At 48.7% G+C, this 21181-nt stretch overlaps 1 protein-coding gene across 2 annotated transcripts in view; it reads right to left on the bottom strand.

Moving 5' to 3' along the window:
* Positions 1–21181, bottom strand: part of PLCL2 (phospholipase C like 2) — a 210074-nt gene that overhangs the window by 83718 nt on the left and 105175 nt on the right. The window contains exons 2-3 of one of the 2 annotated variants that reach the window (XM_025286467.3): positions 4672–7158; positions 1389–1592 (exon numbers count right to left, since the gene is read on the bottom strand). In XM_025286467.3, coding sequence (XP_025142252.2) covers positions 1389–1592; positions 4672–7158 — 2691 coding nt within the window. The remainder of the gene's footprint in view (positions 1–1388; positions 1593–4671; positions 7159–21181) is intronic. The other variant, XM_025286552.3, reaches the window with a different exon arrangement.

Below are 21181 nucleotides of genomic sequence, written 5' to 3'. Positions count from 1 at the left end.
CCATCAGGCAGCACACCTTAAACTTATATATGAAAGTCAATTATTTCTCAACAAAACTGGGGAAAGAAGAAAAAAAACACTGCATTGTTCTAATTTGCACTTCCAAACCTTATTCACCCAAAGACATCAGTGAATAAGGCCAAGAACAAAAATACTTCCCTAACTTTTGCTTTAGGAAATAGTACTCCATGGCAAGTCAATGCAAGAAACAGGGCACGCTACGCCCTTCAGCCTTTGGAAGGCCACTGCCAGCAAACAAAAGGCCCCACGTAGTCCCGAAGAGAGGACATCTGATTGATTTTACTCAAAACCAGTATTTCCCTAAATTATTTCAACACAGAATCTTTTCTCCCTGGGGACACATTAACATCCTAAGAAACCAAGGCTCCTCAGCACACGGTGTGGGAAATACTGATCGAAAGCCTTTTTTTCTTTTCTTTAAATTGTATCAAGTCCTCTAAATTGCCGCTTTCTGATCCACTTATGGAACAGCAAACAAACATTTCTGTTAAACTTCACAAAGCCCCTCCCGATCCATCTCAGCCCACAGCAGCCTACGGCAGAAGCAGCCTGGAGTCTTGTGGTCTGAACGCTTCAAGGGTGGAGGTGGGGTGGGTGAGGCCTGTGGCCTCTGAGCACAGGTGGCAGCCTCGCCCATCTGGGAGGGGAGCGTCCAACCCCACCCTCAACCCTGACCGCTGGCACCCACAGGGGTTCAGATAGCTGCAGCTACACCGTGAGCTCCAAAGGGTGGTGCTCACTCGCGAAGCCTCCCTCAGAGTTACAATCAATCAAAAAGAACAGCGAGAGCAGGATGCGATTAAGAAAATGCAAGACAGACCTCAAGTGCAAAAATGCAACATTCTGGGTGTCCCGAGGATTCCTCACTGACGCTAAGCTGATTACCAATCATGGGCACCACGGGGTGGCTGCCCTCAGGAGGGAGGGCATTGCACAGTCCAGGCATGTGGTGGAGACACCTGCCTCTGAGGGTATTTTTAAAGGCATTTTAAAATAAAACTAACTTTCTCACCTCTGCCAGTTTGAAAAATGAAAACAAAATATGGGTGAATCAATGGCTGGCTGCAAGGAAAGATTAAAAAAAATCCTTACTCTATGCGTGTCGAAAATCATGTATGCTTTAGAAAGCAATTCAGATGTATTCCTGAAAAGCTGACTACTATTTGATCCAATGGAGGCATGTGTCCTGCTTTCTAAAACAGCAACAACGAAACACTAAAGTCTTTCAAATGCAGCAAAGTCAGGGGAGTCACGCTCCCAGCACAGGTAAAGGAAAGCCCTTAGCCAGAGCTCCGAGCACATCAGGGGTGCTGGCCCAAGATGCCTCTCTCCCCCGGGGCACCCTGAAAGTGGGAAGAGCCACTCACCATGTCGTACGTCGTCACGATCTTCTTCAGAACCTCGGGCACGATCCCCTGCAACTCCATGGTGGGGTACTGCTCGCTGAGGTTCAGGACCACCAGGGGCGTGTTATCAGGTCCCAGGAAGCGGGGAGACACCGCCAGCATGCACTGCATGAGGTTGGCCACGGAGGAGAGACCACACAGCTCCTTGAAGGACACCACTGCGTTCTGCTCAGTGGGAAGAAAGAAGGCGCTCTGTAATTCAGCAGGGGCTGAGTGTGCCGTTCTCGGCACACCTGGTTATCCTGGCGCTGCCTGGCGCAACGGTTGGTGTCAGTGTTACGACAGACGTGGTTAATGATTATTTTATCCTGGGGAAAAAGGGCTATTTTACAAAGTAAACGTAGTCATAGACATTTGTAACACCAATTTATCCAAAGGGCAGAAAAGGCAAACAAGTAAAATTCTTTTGAAGGGTAAAGCCGCTTTTCAGATCAAAGTTCACAGCAGTGTAAACACTGATATGCAACTACAAGCAAACAAACAAAAAAAAACAGCCTCTGCTTTCAAAAAGATGAGAAAAAAATGGAATCAGGCTTCAACTAAGTATCAAGTAGGCCAGCCATCCAAAAAGGAGAGGAGCATCTGGCAGGTAGGAACCTGAATCCCTCTCAGCTGTTTACACCCACTGGTTCCAAAGCTAGAGGAACTTTGGGGAAGCTGCAGTTTTGGGCGGGAAACCCGGAGACCACAACCTGCCCTGCCCATCGCCCCGTCTCCAGGGGTCCCACGGCTCCTCCTCCTCCTGCATTCCACGTCCTTTATTTCTAATCACTAGCGGCAGGCCATAGAAATACCCGTGAAAGGAAGCCCCTCTGCACTGTAGAAAGCCGTGAGCCGGCGTTTGAGCGCCGCTTGGAGGCACGCGTGTTACACGTGGCCCTGTCTGACCCTCCACCACCACGCTGGGCCGGCAGGGACCGAGCCTCAGCCGTGGCCTCTTGTCCGTCTGGGGTCACGCGGCCGGCAGGGGAGGGGATCAAGCTGGTACCTGAAGTCGGCTCAGGACGAGGCCGACACTCTCGATCCTGCGCTGCCGCAACAGGGACATTCTAACCGAAACACGGAGATCCAGGCACGGGGTCCCAACCTGGGCTGAGGATGGCGCCTAGAGGGCAGGGGTCCAGGCCTCCCAAACCTGTGCCTTCTGTGCTCAAACGCCCCAGTCCCTGGAGATGAGCAGCACGTCGGTTTGAAATGGGAACATTTGATCAATGCTACTTTAAATATGGTCATCAAGTTGAGCATCCTGGATGCTGACGCCCGTTAGTCCTTCCTGCGAATGCTGGGGGGCCCTCAGAGCCCCCTGACTTCTTCTCCACCTGCCGTCACCCTGGTTGTTTTGTCTCCCGCTCCCCGCCGGCCGCCCCTTCCCAATGCCCACCCCCAACCACAGGCATCTGCGGGATCCTGCCCTCCCAGGCTCCATGGCCCAGTCACAGCCCCAGCTGCACACAGCACACACACAGCCCCCGAAGGGCGACGTGCAGCTTCTCGTCCACGCCAGCGTGGCTGCGGCCTGCTCGGGGCTGAGGTCCATGACCATGGCAGCCTCGGAGACGGGGGGAGGGGACGCTGTCCGTATTTCCGTTATGCTTTGCTTTGAGACAAATGATAACATTTCTCCGCTGCGGGAAGGTCTTTTTGTTTTACTTGCTGCTGGCATTCTGCTCTTAATAGTTAAAAACATATACATGTATGTCTTTACACACATGTATCTTTGGGATGGACACAGGCTAGGGCTGGTGTGTGTGTGTCTGTGTGCTGGGGTTGGGGTGTGTGTGTGTGTGTGTGCAGGGGCTGGTGTGTATGTGTGTGTCTGTGTGCTAGGGTTGGGGGTGTGCGTGTGTGTGTGTGTGTGTGCGCTGGGGCTGGTGTGTGTGTGTCTGTGTGATGGGGTTGGGGTGTGTGTGTGTGTGTGTGTGTGCAGGGGCTGGTATGTGTGTATGTGTGTGTCTGTCTGTGTGCAGGGGCTGGTGTATGTGTGTGTCCTGGTGTGTGTGTGTGTGTCTGTGTGCTGGGGTTGGGGGGGGGGTGTGTGTCTGTCTGCAGGGGTTGGGGGGGGGTGTGTGTCTGTCTGCAGGGGCTGATATGTGTGTGTGTGTCTGTGTGTGCTAGGGCTGGGGGTGTGTGCAGGGGCTGGTGTGTGTGTGTGTGTGCGTGCGCGCGCACGTGGGTGCTGGTGTGTGTGTGTGTCTGTATGCGGGAGCTGGGGGGTGTGTGTCTGTGTCTGTGTCTGTGTGATGGGGTTGGGGTGTGTGTATGTGTGTGTGCAGGGGCTGGTATGTGTGTATATGTGTGTCTGTCTGTGTGCAGGGGCTGGTGTATGTGTGTGTCCTGGTGTGTGTGTGTGTGTCTGTGTGCTGGGGTTGGGGGGGTGTGTGTGTGTCTGTCTGCAGGGGCTGATATGTGTGTGTGTCTGTGTCTGTGTGCTAGGGTTGGGGGTGTGTGCAGGGGCTGGTGTGTGTGTGTGTGTGCGCGCGCGCACGTGGGTGCTGGTGTGTTTGTGTGTCTGTATGCGGGGGCTGGGGTGTGTGTGTGTGTGTGTGTGTGTGTGTGGCAGCCCTCACACCTTGCTCTGCATCGCTGGCAGCCCCCATATCCTGCTAGACACGTGGACAACACTTGATTACATACATAATCCTGACTGACTGCTTGTGGTTGCTATGGGGTTCAGAGGCGGTCACTATCATAGATGTCTAATACATACAGGCATCATGTGTCTCTTACTGAAACAACTAGACTGCTGGGCTCCAGAGTCAAGTGCAGGCTCAACACTCAGACAGACGCTGGCTGTTTACAGACTTGCCATTCCCGCAGCAGGACTGACAGACGCTGGCTGTTTATAGACTTGCCTTTCCGGCAGCAGGACCGCCCCAGGAGAAAGGGCGGGGCGTGTTCTTTCATTCTGACCGGCTGTGTGTGTGCTCCAGCTCAGGAGAGCCCAGAAATAGGAGAGATTCCCACCTGCGCTTTTAGGAAAAGCATTCCTTAGGGGGCTACCAGGGACCATGGCCTTCTTTGGGCTCAGCAACAAGGCCGGCTCATTCCCAAGTGTCATCAACGTGTTGAAGGGCCAACTGCCCTTTTGGAAATTTACATGATGGGGGGAAAAAAAATGACATCAGTGGGTGAGCATTCTTACAAGTAACTGGAATTCACGAAGTACTTTCGATCAGATACACAGCTGTTGGCTGGAACCCTCTAACAGCCTCTTGAGCCTCTGCGGAGGCGGACCCTGGCCTACCTGCATGTTCTCCCTGAGGTCCGTGGCGTCCCGGATCGGGGGCTGGGCGTTCTTGAAGACCTCGTCCACAGTTTTGATCCACAGGGTCCTCAGGGACGCGTACTCCCGGGACTTCTTCCCCTTCCGCACAGAGAGGCCCCTCTTGTGGGGCTTGCCGCCCCCTCTCCTGTTGGTGATGGCCACGTGCACGAACAGGGACGCGTGCGCCAAGACCTCGCCAGTCAGCGACTGCAGCGGCACATGGCGGTAGCCGGTCTGCAGGCACTCGAAGGGGATGGTGTACTGGCCGATGAACTCGTCGCCGATGTAGTCGTCGTCCAAGACCACGAAGCGCACCATGGCCAGCTCGGGGAGGTTGACCTGGAACTCGAAGCTCTCGTCGAAGATGGGCGCGTCCCCGTTCTGGTGCACGGTCCTCGTCCGCTGCTCGGCGCAGTCAGCGGGGATGCCGTGGATCTCCACGTACACGTACGGGTCCACCACGTCGCCCTTGGCGCCCGAGCCTTTGGGCTTGGGGAAGTTCTGCCCGCTGATGACCTTGATGTGGAGCAGCTGCGGGGAGACCCCCGGCACCGAGTCCTTGGTGTTGGCGCTGAAGAAGGAGACCTCCTCCCGCATGATGGCTGGCCGCAGCACGTAGCCGCAGTTCCCGTTCTGCCGGAACCAGCCCACGTTCAGGTCCATCATCAGCCCCGGGGTCTGGAAGTTCATGGCCACGATCTGACAGCCACACTTCCAAAAATCCTGCGGGTTCATGTTGCTGGAGTCAATCCTCATTGGACTGGGGAAGACCCGGGCCAGAAAGCGCTTGTTGTAATTGACGAAGTCTCCCGGGTTCTCGTTGGCGTACTTGCTGGCCAGCACTTCGTTGAAGGAGCAGACCTCCCAGTACTTCTGAGCCTGGAAGGACGCCTGGAACTCCTTGAACTGCACGGACTTGCAGATGCTCACCAGCTCCGACAGCTCTTTGCAGAGCTGGAAGCGCTTGGCAGGCACGTGGTTGGGCGGCTCCGTGTTCTCCTTGCCCATCCTCTGGGACATCTCCGCCCCCTCATCCTCGTCGGTGACATCGCCCTCGACCCCGGAACAGCTGGAGGACAGCTTCTTCGCCTTGACGAGGATCTTCCCTTTCAGGACGTCTGGGGATGGCAAGTAAGACTCCTCGACATTAGGTGACGTCGTGTACAGCTTGTCTCCTAAAATCTTCTTCATGTGCTGCACCATGACCTTCTGCTGTTTGATGGAACAGTGGTTTTCCAAACACAGGATGAGCGGGTACTCGGAAGCGAAGAAGGCATACTTGTTAATGATGTCAATGACACTGCGGAAGACAATCTGAGAGGTCATGGTGTGGCCCGTGTAAATCACAGGCTCGTTATCCGGCCCGTCCCAGACGTCCAACTCCACGCTCCGGCAACCCATTTTAAGAGCTCGGATGTACCCTGTGATATCAGAGGGGCCTCGGAACTGATCCTCGATCAAGTACGTGTTGTGAGATGAATTTATAAAGTAATGAGACAGAGGCTGCTTCATGTCCTGACAGACCTTCTTATGCTCTGGATCAAATATGTAACAGTCAGGCGACATAAGGTAGTTAGTGAGCCCGTCTATGGAAAGCCAGCCCTTCTCCTGACCCTCTTTGGATGGCTCATACTTGTGGATAATCTCAAGGCTTACTTCCTCATTTATGTGCGCCACGCCCTGCTCTGCCTCCAGAAACATCATCAGGTCCTTGGTATCAAGGAATTCTTTATTGCTTGAGAACTGAACTAAAAGGAAATAAATTTCAGGTCTAGTACAAAGCTCGTGGAAAACCTCAACAAACTCCTCCTTTGTGACATCAGTACCAGTTTTGTCCTTGGATTTATGCAGTTCTTTGAACTTAAGCTCGATTTTGCTTGTTTTTAAGCCAGGATTGAGATTCCTGATACACTGCACGGCACTGCACAGAGTTATATGTCCCAGGTCATCTACATCAATTTCACTAAACATCTGTGAAACCCAAGAAGTCCTCATGTTGTCCTGGCTACTTTCTAACATGTCAAGGGTATGTTTTCCATAAGAAATTAGGTACCGCAGTCCCGTGACCCAGATGTTTGCAACGTCTGCAGAGTTGGCAACCAAATCGAGTGACTCATAATTCTCTCCGTAGATGACCGAAAACGCACAGTCTTCGGATATCTGGTCGGAAACGCCATTGCTGCGGAATATGTCTGTGTTTTTCCCCGTTCTCACTTCCTTGATGGACTTGATATCAATCTTGGCTTTCTCAGAATCCTTCTTGGATGGTTCCCACCTCAGGCTCTGCATGTCGGCGTCCAGCAAGAAATACCGGTGGTAAATCCTAGAGTTGGAGCGGACCTTTTTGAGCTCGGAGCCCTCCACCATGGCGTTGATGCAGTCGCTGGCGCTGCTGATCTTCTTCTCTGTGGGCATGCTGCTGAAGGAGACGGTCTTCTTCCGCTCCCGTTTCTGCTTTGTACCATCCTAGGAGAGAAAAGCCACCGTGGGTTAGAAGCGCACAGGCGTAGGCCTCTGTGTTCAAGACCAGGAACAGAAATTTAATTTCCTTGGGAGAAAACCCATACTCAGGATTTCCTATTGTATGTCCCGTAATGCATGGCGCTCATTCACTTCTGAAGCCTAGACGTGGCCTCTGTATTTATAGCCTAATGCTGCTGCTGCTGCTGCTGCCAAGTCACATCAGTCGTGTCTGACTCTGTGCGACCCCATGGATGGCAGCGCACCAGGCTCCCCCGTCCCTTGGATTCTCCAGGCAAGAACACTGGAGTGGGGTGCCATTGCCTTCTCCGTTACAGCCTAATACAGACAGGTAAAAAAATCATTATGGAATAATTGCAATCCATAAATGTCAAGAGACACGACTTAAAAGCAAAACACAATAAAAGCTTGCATTTATTGCACAGAATTGGCCACATTGCAGGGCTCAGGGGAAAAAAGGCCATGCAGGACTCGGTGTTCAGAAACTGAATTTAAGAAGGCTGTAGAAGGGTGTTAAGACCCGTGCAGAGCCCGAGTCACACACGGGTCACACACCCACTCAGCAGGCCCTGCTGCATACCCCTCTCCTAACCAGGCTTCTCAAAAGGCTGCCACTAGACCACTTTCCTCAGAATTCCCATGGAATCAGCTCTCCAAGCGTTGATGCCCCGGCATTTACATTTTAGGCATCACTCTAGGAAACAGGAATGTACAGTAAAGCTTAAAACCGCTCCCTAACCACGTGGACTCACTGAGCTGTCTAGGCTGCGTCTGGAAAACTCGGCATGAGCCATTAAATTATGTGTTACATGAGTAGACCCTGGAATTCCAGCAGCAATTCCTGGCTCTTCAGAGTCTCAGATTAGTCATGTTCCTAAATACTTCAAACAGATATGGTTTTACTTCTGCCATTATATTAAGTCTGGGTGGGAGCCACAGGCTTCGGGTGGCAGTGCTTCTAGAATTCTGGAGTTCCATTTATTAAAGCTGTTCCCGTGCGCCAGGCAAGTGTTTGCAACAAGTCTCCTAACAGTAACAGACTATTAACACTACCAGGAGAAGGCAATGGCACCCACTCCAGTCCTCTTGCCAGGAAAATCCCATGGACGGAGGAGCCTGGTGGGCTGCAGTCCATGGGGTCGCTAAGAGTCGGACATGACTGAGCATCTTCACTTTCACTTTTCACTTTCATGCATTGGAGAAGGAAATGGCAACCCACTCCAGTGTTCTTGCCTGGAGAATCCCAGGGATGGGGGAGCCTGGTGGGCTGCTGTCTATGGGGTCGCACAGAGTCGGACACAACTGAAGCGACTTAGCCGCAGCAAGCGAGAACGTCAGGCAGCAGCTACGTCTGTGGCGCTTTGCATCATCCCTCAGCTTCCCTGCATAATGCGATGGGTGTCCACCATGGGGAGCTGACGCCACATCCACGTATGTGTTTAAGTTCTTTCCCTGTACAGACGTCTTCATTATTTTATTTTTAAAAAATGCTCCAATGGCCTCACTACATCTTTCACAGTTTAAACCTAAAACTTGATACTGCCTTTCAGGAGGTATATGAAATTAGTGATCAATTTTCAGTAAGTCATTATATTCTTTATAAATAAGAAACAGAAAGACTGGGATTATATGACTTTCATGGCAATAAAGTAAAGAGCATGCAAAATCTCATACAAAGGCATTCTAACTTCCTGCTCTGGAGAGAATCTATTTTGAATAAAACCTCTACATTTTGAAAAGTGATTAAGCTATTCGTTACGTCTGAAATTTAAAACCACTTTTATTTTTCAAATACCTATACTTCGAAAAGCAATTTGCAGAAGTTAAGTAATTAAACTTTAAATCACACAGGTATCATTTCCCTCAAAGTTTCAAAAGGAACCAGAGAGGCTTTTGTGACCTGAATGCCAAGATACAATGGAAAAGCTGGATGGCACAGTATTTCTTTACAGCTGTATCCTAGAACAATCAAGTGCAGAAGAGATTAAAACTGCAGTGATGTCATCCATAAGATACGCTGTGCTATAGTGTTCCAATCCCTTAAATTTCGATTGTATTCCATCTATTTAAGTTGGCATGAAATTAAGGTTATAACCAGCCATGCATAAGGGCATGAAAGAAATGCATGAGTTTCAGAGTGAGGGTTATCTTTACCTTCAACAACACGCTTTCACCTTTCATAAGGACAACACGCTAATTAAGTACATTTATAATTTTTATAAATCATATCTCAAAGCTGCCCCTAGTAAAAAGGAATCACAAAGATAAATGGAGGTACTGACCCACTTATTCACTGAAATAAGTATACGGCATTTTCTCAGCATTGTGATCATTTATTCTGCCATTCTCAACATATTGCTTAACACTGGACCACCACTTTCTAATTTATTACAACATGTTTGGAACCTCTTTGCTATTCAGAGGGAAAAGCCAAGTTTCAAAGCAGGTTAGTCACGTCCGCGGGCGCTTGCACGCCCACGTCCACAGGACAAGCGGTGGCTTCAGCTGCATCCGCGTGGCGGCAGAAACACGACCCTGCTCCTCACAGGCTCTGCTGGGTGACTTCAGGGCTCTGACCCCGCCACAGGCACAAGACGGCCCCCCCAGTCCAGGCTGAGCAGAGACAGCAGGGACTCCCCTAAGCAGAGACCGCGCCTCCCTTCTTCCCCTCCATCGGCTGTCGCCAAGAACCACCCCTGTTCTCTCTACAGCACACGGAGGCTGTCTCTCCCTCCCCGCCGGCAGACAAAGCTATGAGAAAGCATCGCAGGTGAAGGGTGCGTGCCTAGAGACAACGGGGAGCTGGCGGGCGCTGGCCCTCATCCGGGGCGGGACCAGGACCCCTGGCTGGAGACGGCGGCAGGACGTGAGGGCGAGCGCCCCGGAGCCCCGAGAAAGGAAGGGTGTGCACACGGAGGGGGAGACCCAGGCCCCCGCCTGCCGAGTCTGCCCCAGAACCTTCTGTCTGCGGGAGTGCTCCAGGCCAGTGCTCGCGATTGGTCTGTTCACGCTCTCTGTTTCCTCCTGCTCCGGAGACTACCTTTCTAAGGACGAGCCCGTTTCCTCCGGCTCGTCCGTTTTATTGGCACAGAGCTGCTTGCCGTAGTCTCTTCTGATCCTCTGTATTTCTGTGGTGTCAGTTGTAATCTTCTTTTTTCATCTCCAGTTTTATTGATTTGAGCCCTTTCCGTTTTTTTCCCGATGAGTCTGGCTGAAGCTTTATCAGTTTTATCTTTTCTTAGCAGCAGCCTGTAGTCTCTCTGATCTTCGCTATTGTCTTCCTTGCCTCTCTTGTCCCAGAATCTTGGTCCCACTCGTATTTATTTCCACTGGTTTTCACTTTTAGCAGAGATCATGTGCCTCAGCTAAGCAGCTCGTCTGCAGCAGAATCGGAATCTGTTTTCTATGTTGCCTCTGAATGTTAGTGAGCTCAAATTTAAAATTAAAAAAGTAATGAAACCCTATGTGCTACACCCACAGTTCCTTAACTAAAGGAAAACAAAACGCATACAACTTAGGTGCACTAAATCTCCTAACACCAGAGTAAAAAGACACACTTTTCTGCTGAAACGGAGATGCCTCCAAATACTTTTAAAAACAGTACAGGTGACGTTTCAGAACTGGCTCTGATGTTGTAAGCATGCGTCACCTGAGCTTCTGGGAGGTGAGAACCACAGCCTGTAAACAGACTCGGGCCACTGGCGCACCTCTGCCGCTCCATCAACACTCTTCATTCCAAGAGAAGGAACACAAACGTGAGGTCTGGTGTAGAAGAAAACCAGCTACCGAAAGAACCCACCTGCGCACCAACCCTGAAATTCTCAATTCTCAATACAGGATCACAAAATTCTGAGTGGGACAGAAGCTGACAGATTCATTTATACCTTTAACCCACACATATCGAGAATAACACTTCAGGACCAGGAATAATTTTGTGAAACCAGCGAGCTAGAAAGAGGCCATAAGCAAGCTCTTCCGCAAGCTCTCCTGCACCACAGCAAACTCCGGAGGAGTGAGAACCTTTACAGAACTTATATCTAACATTATACAGGGAAGTGGCCACACAGAGCCCAGTGGAAAAACATACCTACTTCTAACAAGACTGCCTACTTTATGTAACAGAAGCTTGTCACTACCTTTTCGCCTCTAAAATGAGCGCTGATAGGGTATTTCAGAGGGCGCAGTCCGTAACAGGGGTGGGCGGTTTCACTCTCATCCTGGAGTGAGGAGATACACACACGGGCCTCACTCTCTTGCAGGCTCCAAGGGGCTCGGTTCCGACGCAACCACCAAGGCGCCTCCTGGAGAAGGGGATGCTCACCCGAGGAGCCGTAGCCTGGCCTCAAGGACCAGGAGCTGCTGTCCGGTTGGGAGGGACAGGCCTCCAGAGTCCCACGGCATTCCTCTTGTATATCCTTCTTTTTTTTCCTTTCAAAATTACTGATGTATTTGGGTGTGTCAGGTCTCAGCGGTGGCCCGCGGGGTCTTCCTTGCATCAGGCAAGACCTTTCGCTGCAGAGCCCGGACCCCCCAGTCGTGGTGGGGCTCAGCGCTGGCCTGTGGGGTCTTCCTTGTATCAGGCAGGATCTTTCGCTGCAGAGCACAGACCCCCCAGTCATGGCAGGGCTCAGCCGTGGCCCGCGGGGTCTTCCTTGTATCAGGCAGGATCTGCAAAGCACGGATCCCCAGTCGTGGCGGGGCTCAGCGCTGGCCTGCGGGCTCCTCAGTGCCTGGGCGTCGGCACCTGCAGCACGTGGGCTCCCACCTAGACCCGCGTGCAGCCCAGCTGCTCCGCAGCACATGGGATTCCTGCTCCCCAGCCCAGGATCGAACCTGCGTCCCCTGCGTTGCAAGGCAGGCTCTCAACCGCTGGACCACCAGGGAGGTCTCCCTCCTGTATTTCTAGCTGATTTCTTTCCATTTTCTGTTTGATTGCGAGAGACAGTGAAAGTCACTCAGTCGTGTCCAACTCTTTGTGACCCCATAGACTATACCATCCATGGAATTCTCCAGGTCAGAATACTGGAGTGGGTAGCCTTTCCCTTCTCCAGGGGATCTTCCCAACCCAGGGATTGAGCCCAGGTCTCCCACATTGCAGACAGATTCTTTACCAGATGAGCCACCAGGGAAGGCCGAGAACACTGGAGTGGGCAGCCCATCCCTTCGCCAGTGGACCTTCCCGACCCAGGGATGGAACCCAGGTCTCCTGCATCACAGGCAGGTTCTTACCAGTGGAGCTATCAAGAAGTGTCTCAGTACACACCACAGAAAATGACGCATCAACATCAAGATTCATACCCTGCAGAGGGTTCCTGTGTGGTTCTTGTGGGCGGTGAAGCCGAGGACAGAGCAGCGTTTACCCTTCTGGTTTGTGTGAGTTCAGTTATTTAATCTGATTTGTAAGTAACATTAGACAAGACTATGAGATCTTTATGTTTATTGAAGGGAGTCTGAGAATGAAAGAGAGTTTAGAAACACTGAGTTAGAGAAACATCTATCTTTAACAAAACAAAACACCGCAGAAGCAACTTGCAGCCCCATAAGAAGGCACAGCAAGGCCTGACCTTTCTGCAGCTCAATAACAATAGCTCTGAGTTGAAGGAATACGTCATGCTGGGCACATCGGGGTTACCTTGCAAGGTTTTCTCATACATCTTTAAAACTTTGATGTGCTCTCCAAGACGAGCAAAAAGGAAAAAAAAAAAAAGCAAAGATCTGGAGCAAAACCAGTCACTCGGAAGGTCATTTCACCGCGTCAGATGAACCAACAAAGAATAAAATGACTTGAAGGAAAGCAAGGTACGGCCAACTGCTGCCTCCCGCTCACACTGAGGGGCCCTTCGCTGTGAGAGACAGAAAGCTGCTCGGCCCGAGGATGCATCCCTCACCGACCTGCTGACGGCTTGGGAGCCAGCGGGTGTCGGGACAGTCCCCATGGCAGGCGGGTCCAGCTCCGATGGCAGCTTCCGATGCAGAAAGCCGAAAGGCAACGTTGTTCCCACGTGGCAAGAAACAAACCAGGCTGTCAACAAGGTCACCACCTTTCTTATATCCATCAGAGAACCGTGGTCACCAGGGACCTGAATGCCAAGGAGTGGAAGCCCCTCCGAGGACAGGAAAGACACAGACACTGTTGTTTCACAGTTTGCAGAGCGTGGGAGGAAGTGGGGGCCGTCACGGAAGCACATACGAGAAATCACTTACAATTGTAAGGAAACCCTGAAGGCCAAGTGTGCGCTGCTTACTGCGTCAGCTTGGGTAACTGGGAGCCCCACACGCAGGGGGAGACGGCACTCCCAGGGAAGCCTCATGGGCTGCTCCCGAGGAAGATGGGGGCAGAGCGGGAGGGAGCCCCTCTCTAGGGCCCAGGAATGCAGCAGTTGAAGGGGTCACCATGGAACTCAACCACTCCCCCAGCCCTGCTCCCATCCAGAAGCAAAAGCCTTAAGCCTAAGCCACAGTGGAAACTGCGGCAAGCCTGCTTTCCCCCTGGGCCACTCAGGGAAAGGCAGAAGCAAAATCCATCCATTTCTGCAGGCTCCTGGACCAAGACCTACCGCCCCTTGGATTGGGACGCCTGCACCAATAACGCAGAGCCCTGCCACCACCAGCGGAAGGGGGAAAGGCGCCACGGATACAGCGGAGCCTGGTGACTCGGGGAGCAGGACGGGGTGCCCACAAGGTCCCAGCCCTGAAGCCCAGCTGCACACAGCTGCCTAAGACTGAAACTAGATTGGGAGGACTGAGAATCCCCTTGAGTCCGGCAGAAGCCAAGCACCACGTAGTAAGCGGTGTGCCCTGGGGTAGGGGCAAGACTGCAGAAAGAGACCTCTTTCTGACACACGCATCTGCAGCTGAAAGCCGATGGCAGAGCAGGAACCTCGTGTGACCCCCAGGACCCCAGTCCCCGCCTAGACACAAGGCCATGCTGGCACGGCCTGCAGGTAGAGGACTTTGAAGGAGCGGGACACTCAAGGTAACAACGGCGACTTAAAACACGAGCCCAGATCAGTTATTGACCAGAGTGACTCAACTTCCCCAAACAAGAAGGATCTAGAAGAAGAAGAAGAGGCACATTCATTTCTGAGCATAGATATTATTTACCTCGGTCTCCATTAAACATGATGTTTAGCGTTCAATAAAAATTATACCACACACACACACACAAGGTAAGGAAAAAATCCCCTGTTAAGAGACAAAACAGTGAACAGTCAGGCCCAGAGGTAACCTAGACCTTTCAAACAGGGGCTCTAAAACAACTCATGTTAATATACAAAAGAATGGCGGGTAGACAGTTCAGGAGTTATTCACGAAGATGGGCTATTTCAGCAGAAAGATGGAAATTATAAAAACGAGTTCAATGGAAATGCTATTTAAAAACTCTAAATATCAGAGCTGATGAATTCCTTTGATAGGCTTATAAGCAGACTGAACATAGCCAAGGAAAGAGTCAGTGAACTTGAAAAGGTGTCAACAGAAATTACCCAAAATAAAACACAAAGAGATTTTAAAAGTAAAAAATGTGAAACAGCACACCCCAGAGTTGTTGTAGAACATTTGTGAAAACTGAGTCCCAGGAGGATAAGAGAGACACAGCATGAGAAGAAATAATGTCCAAGAATTTCCCAAAATTAGATCCAAGAAACTCAAGCACGATGATACATACATGCGCTCCTGGATTTATCTTGCTGGAGTCAAATTGCTGAAAAATACATACAAAGAGAAAAGTTTAAGGTGGCCAGAGTAAAAAGGAAAGTGAAATACCGAGGAATGGAGGTAAGAACTACAGTTCAAACGGATTACAGGTGATCCACTCACATCTAACCACAGGCTGTCTACTAGACCCTGTTTCAAATGTGCTACATGCAACGAATACTCTGATGAGAAAAGGGATTCTCTTTTAAAGGGCGGTAGTCCCTATATTTCCCTCTAATTCCCCAGATGAAGGTGTCCCTAACGAAAATGTAGGTCTGTAAGGAGTCACAGCTGAGTTTCAGAGGCTGCACAAAACTGATTGAATTCTGAAAGTAATTTGCAAACCCATCTCACTTCTTCTAAGAAGTTTAGAATCTTCGCCTTATTAACATAAATTTTAGAAGATAAAGAATAAGATTTATCATCTCGTAAGAAAAAATGTCAACCTTAAATGTAAAAAGCAAAGGATAAAAGTTTTACAGGACTGTAAAGGTAATTTTAAGGTTATCCAAAAGAGAAATGATGGACTAAGAGACAGGAAAGAGAAAACGACATCATTTATGGATATAAGTAATGGAATTTTGCTAATTAAAAACAGCAAAGTCAATCAATCGCAAAAGAGCTCTTATTTATAGCTGTGAAATGGTCTTTATTCCAAGGCAGAACAAAATAATCCAGCAGTCTATAGACTTTGTAGTTTAGGAATTACCCATGGAAATGTGATGGGTCACAGATGGGAGCTAGCATTGCATGCTCTCCATCCCTCAGATTTCCCACCTGTAAAATAGGGATTAAAAAATGCCTGCACCCCACGTGTTATTTACAGTCCCCGCTTCATAGGGTTGTTATAAAGATAAAATGAGGTCATACTGGGAAAGTTCTCTAAACACTGCCTGAATTTTTATATACTCTATGTAAGACCCTGCTTAACTGCAGGGAGATCCAACCAGTCCATCCAAAAGGAAATCGGTCCTGAATATTCATTGGAAGGACTGATGCTGAAGCTGAAACTCCAATACTTCAGCCAGCTGATGCAAAGAACTGACTCACTGGAAAAGACCCTAGTGCTGGGAAAGATTGAAGGCTGGAGGAGAAGCGGACGACAGAGGATGAGATGATTAGATGGCATCAATGATACGATGGATATGAGTTTGAGTCAACTCCAGGAGTTGGTGATGGACAGGGAGGCCTGCCATGCTGCAGTCCATGGGGTCACAAAGAGTTGGACATGACTGAGCGACTGAACTGAACTGAATTGAATAAATACATTTCAGGCTGAAAGAACTTCTTCATGAAAGAAGAATAAAAAGAAACACTATCATAAATGTGTCACTGCAGTGCTCTAGTCACCTAGGATTTGTGGAACGTCAGCCCCATCCCGGAGAAGGCGATGGCACCCCACTCCAGTACTCTTGCCTGGAGAGTCCCATGGACGGAGGAGCCTGGAGGGCTGCAGTCCATGGGGTCGCTAAGAGTCGGACACGACTGAGCGACTTCACTTTCCCTTTTCACTTCCATGCATTGGAGAAAGAAATGGCAACCCACTCCAGTGTTCTTGCCTGGAGAATCCCAGGGACTGGGGAGCCTGGTGGGTGCCGTCTACGGGGTCGCACAGAGTCGGACACGACTGAAGCGACTTAGCAGCAGCAGTAGCAGCAGCCCCATCCCAGAAGATCAGGGTGCACAGCACTCTCTTTGGGCCTTGTTTAACTGAAGCCACTACTTAACGCTACCATAGAAGTTTCCAGCACAACCAAATGGATGCGATGCACAAGATACCTTGAGAACCTGGCAAAACAGCCAAACGCCCTCTCAAAATGAAGCTTCAGAAGGCTGTATTCTCCTTGTCGAGAAAGAACAAAGAAATAAGTCCTTTCTTAAAAGTAACCTGTTAATTTTAAATCCCATCAATTTAGCAACACTTACAATTTAACTCAGGTATAACTATTCACATATAAAAACTGCTGGGCTTTCCTGGTGGCTCAGTGGTAAAGAATCTGCCTGCCAATGCAGGAGACACGGGTTCGATTCCTAATCCCGGAAGATCCCACATGCTGAGGAGCAACTAAGCCCATGTACCACAACTGCTGAGCCTGTGCTCTGGAGCCCAGGAGCCCCGACCACGGAGCCCACGAGCCGCAGCTACTGAAGCCGGGGCGCCCGTGAGCCTGCAGGAGAAGAAGCCACCGCAACAAGGAGCCACGCACCGCAACTGGAGAGTAGCCCTGCTCGCCGCAGCTAGGGAAACGCCTGTGCAGCCTCGAAAGACCCAGCCCAGCCAAATCATTGTTTAACGTTTTGAAGCAATGATCCCCATAATAGTTTTATCTAAGAAATAATCTGATGACTACTCAAAGCACCCTCTGATCAGAATTTTTCAGACGATTCCTTCTTCCTCATACTCCCATATCATTTCCTACAGTGTTCAAAACAACTACACGTAAAGAAGATAGAGTCCCAGTTCCTGTAAAATGAAGTTTTCCAGGTCAGATTAAAGCTTCCAAATCATTCAATGCAATAGTTTACACCTGCCTTTAAAACACTGGGGTTTTAATTATAAAATCAGTGAACCATAATGGAATATAATACTTTCAAGACAACATTCTTTTGGTGAAACACTTTCACTGCAACCAAACTATTTATTCAAAGTAAATTTACAAAACCATCATCTATATATGTGTCAAATGTAAACTGCAATAAAATTCATTGGTTTTCTCCAGTAATGGAAACCTTAAGGGTGAGCGGTGAGCCCCTGTGACCTACACTTGTGCTACTCTATATTCCAGCGAAAATACTGATACTAATGATTTTCAACTCATAATCTGTAATAATGGTGCTTAAGTGGCCCACTCGGAGGTGAAATCTGTCAGTGTTTCTCAGCTGTGTATATGATAATTCCTTATTTAGCACATTATAAAGCCTGCTGACCACAGGCTTCCTATACTGCAGAGCTATTTTGAGATGTGGTTATATAACCTTAGTTGTTAATAACCGTCTGGTAAATCATACTGAATTTTAAAAGGTATGCAAGTCGAATCACGTAATGTGAGTTCTTAGCTACCAACTTGAGTACCTTCTCAGTCACAGCTTTCCCCCTAAATCGTGCTGATTCTTCACAACGTCAGAGTAGCTTAGGAGGAAGAATTCATTTTCCTCATTTTTTAATCCTCACATCCATCACTGCATTGAGAGGAAGGTGATGGCAGTCCAGGGCAGCCAAGAGTCGGAAGCAAAGCTTCCGCAGAGATACGCATGCAGGAAAAGCTGCTCTGTGGGCTATATCCATCACAACAAAGCAGACAGCAGATCCTTCAGTCAGGGATTTTAATAATTCCACAGCTATTTTAAAATTAAAAGTCTAAAGGAAAATTGCTTCACCAACAGTATTTTTATGCCACCCTCTTGCTTATTATTTTCTTTCTATCTTATCTTGAAGGGAAAAAAAAAAACCTTCTTTCAACCTTTTTTTTTTACCCCAATGCTTTATTTACATATGAAATGAGTGTATGTGTTGTGGGGTGGGAGTATCAGGGGGAAAAGCAGCACAATTCCTATGAAAGGGAAACTCAGCTTTCCACGCAATATTCTTTTCAGTCCCAAGCCATTCATGTGCCTGTAGCAGTCCAGGCCTCAACGCTGTGTCTTCTCCAAACTCATACAGTATTTATAGTCTCTGCCTCAGAATTTGACACTTAATTATAGTCAGATCTCCAGCTGTTTTATGTGGGTTAGTCTTATCTACTCAAATAGAAAGTAAACTTTCTGCAGGAATGGGCCATATCTTATATTCTATAACCCCTGGCTGGACCAATTCAAGCAGTCAGAACAGTAACACCTCATGATGAATTTTTATCTCAGTGATAAAGGGGTCAATCCAACAAGAGGATATAACACTCGTAAATATGCATGTACCCAACATTGGATGGAGCACCTAAATATAGAAAGTAAATTTCAACAGACCCCAAAGAGAGAAATACACAGCAACAGAATAACAGTAAGGGACTTTAATACCCCATGGTTCTTCAATGGGTAGGTCGTCCAGATGGAAAGTCAATAAAGAAACATTGCTCTTACATGGCGACTGAGACCAGACGGACTTGACGGATACATAACAGAGCATTCCATCCAGAAGCAACAGAACACACACTCTTCTCAAATGCACACGGAACATTCTCCAGGGCATATCACATGCTCGGCCACAAAACAAGTCTTAATAAATTTAAGAGTGAAATCGTATCAGGTATCTTTTCTGACCCCCATGGTACAAAACTAAAAATCAGTCACAGGGAAACTTTACAAACATGTGGAGATTAAACAATATGCCACTGAACAACTGTGGGGTCAAAGAAGAAAAAAAAATACCTGAGATAAATGAAAATGGAAATGCAACATACCAAAATTTATGGGATGCAGCAAGAACAGTTTTAAGAGGGTACTTCAAAAGGACAAATGGCTACATTAATAAGAAAGATTACAAATAAACAACCTAACTTTACACCTCAAGGAACTAGAAAATGAAGAGCAAACTAAAAGTTGGTAGAAGGAAATAGCGAAGATGAGAGCAGAAATAAATGAAATTGACATTCAAAGACAACAGAGAAGATTCACAAAACTAAGAGCTGTCTTATTTTATTTTTTTAAGATAAACAAACAGACCTTGAGCTAGACTTGCCAAGAAAAAAAGAAAGAGAACTCAAATAAAATCAGAAATCAATGTTACAATTGATAACTCAGAAATACAAAGGAAGAGTTTGAGGACTGGTGTCAATTCTTCTTCAGATGTTTGGTAGAATCAGTGAAGTCATCTGCTTCTGGCCTTTTCTTTTGTTTGGAGATTTTCACAAATTCAAAGCACTTATTAAAAAAAAACAACAAAGTGCTTTTCATTTACATGATCTCATTACTGACCAGTCTGCTAAACTGTTTATTTATTTATAAATTAAATACATGTGCTATCTATTAACAGATTGTACATGCTGGAAAACATTCACAAAATTAAACTGAAGTCCTAATATTTCCTTCCATGCTTGCCCAACCTAGCAACTACTGCTATAAACCACGAGTCCCACGCTCAAGGCCCATAAGGCTTTGGAGGCCCCTTCCCTGTCCTGCAACCCTCAGCCAAAAATCCCTACAGCTCTTCTCCAAGGATCCCCAGCCTCCAGCTGGGCTGGGGGCTCCGTGCCTCCCCTTTCTTCCAGGTCTTCGCTCAGACAGGTTTCTGGACAGACCCCTCCAACATGCTAACTGCTGGTGGATCTGCCCTCTTCCACTCACTCCACTCTGCCCTCGAGAAGGAGTGGCAAGTGCAGAGACACCGAGGCTCACACGAGCCTGAGCGCTCCAGCTGAAACGTGGCCAGAGCGGCTGCAGTCAGCTGGACGAGCCTGAAGGAGGCCACGGGGAGGCGCAGAGGCCAGACCCTGCAGCATCTTACAGGAAGGTGTCTGGATTTCACCCTAAGAGCAGCGGCTTAAAGGAGAGCTTTGTGGTCTGATTTACTCTTTTAAAACAGTGCCCAGTGGAGAGTGGATTAGAAAGAAGTAAGAGTGGAGACAGGGAGATGTTAGTGGTGAAAAGACAACCACAGAACCCCAGACAAGGCATGGTGGTAGCTGGGACCACAGTGGTGACAGCAGAGCTGGAGAGAGAGAGCCGGTTTCAAGATGACTTAAATGATAGAGCTGACGGCATCCGCTGACAGACTGACACGGCACACGAGTGAGACGGAGGAATCGAAGAGGACCGCCAAGTTTCTGGCCTGATTAAATGGTGCATGATAACGCCACTTATTTAGATGGGGAAGATGAAGGAGTAGTTTTTTGAGTGGGGAGATGAGTAGTTTTATTTTGAATATGGTAAGTTTGCGATGCCTCTAGATATCCAAGTGAGGATGTCAATTAGGTGGTTAAATATATGAATCTGGAAATCTGGAGAGAGGCCAAGCCTACAAATGTAGGAGAGAGGCCATGTTAGGCCAAGCCTACAAATGTACAAGCCACAGCAACTTGATGGCCCCAGGAGATTACCCAGTGAAGGAGGAGAGACAGAAAAGACGGCCTCGGATTTAATCTGATGCATTCTAGTAATTTAGGTTGGGTACAGAAAGAGGGACTAGCAAAAGAGGCAAGAAAGCAGAAGCTAGAAATGTAATTTCTAGTATTCTGGAGGTATTATAGCAGCCAGAATACTGTGGTATTGTAACAGCCAAAAAATAAAGAGTCTATATAAGAACAGTCAATGACGCTCCTGAGAGGTTAAGATCGAGAAAGGGAAGCTTGCTCAGTATCAGCGTAGCTCTCCACTTTCTTAC

This window comes from Bubalus bubalis, chromosome 1 (genome assembly GCF_019923935.1).
Source record: "Bubalus bubalis isolate 160015118507 breed Murrah chromosome 1, NDDB_SH_1, whole genome shotgun sequence".
NCBI classification, from domain to species: Eukaryota; Metazoa; Chordata; class Mammalia; order Artiodactyla; family Bovidae; genus Bubalus; species Bubalus bubalis.
The sequence above is the reverse complement of the archived record's forward strand: the minus strand, read 5'-3'. Positions and strand labels throughout refer to the sequence as shown.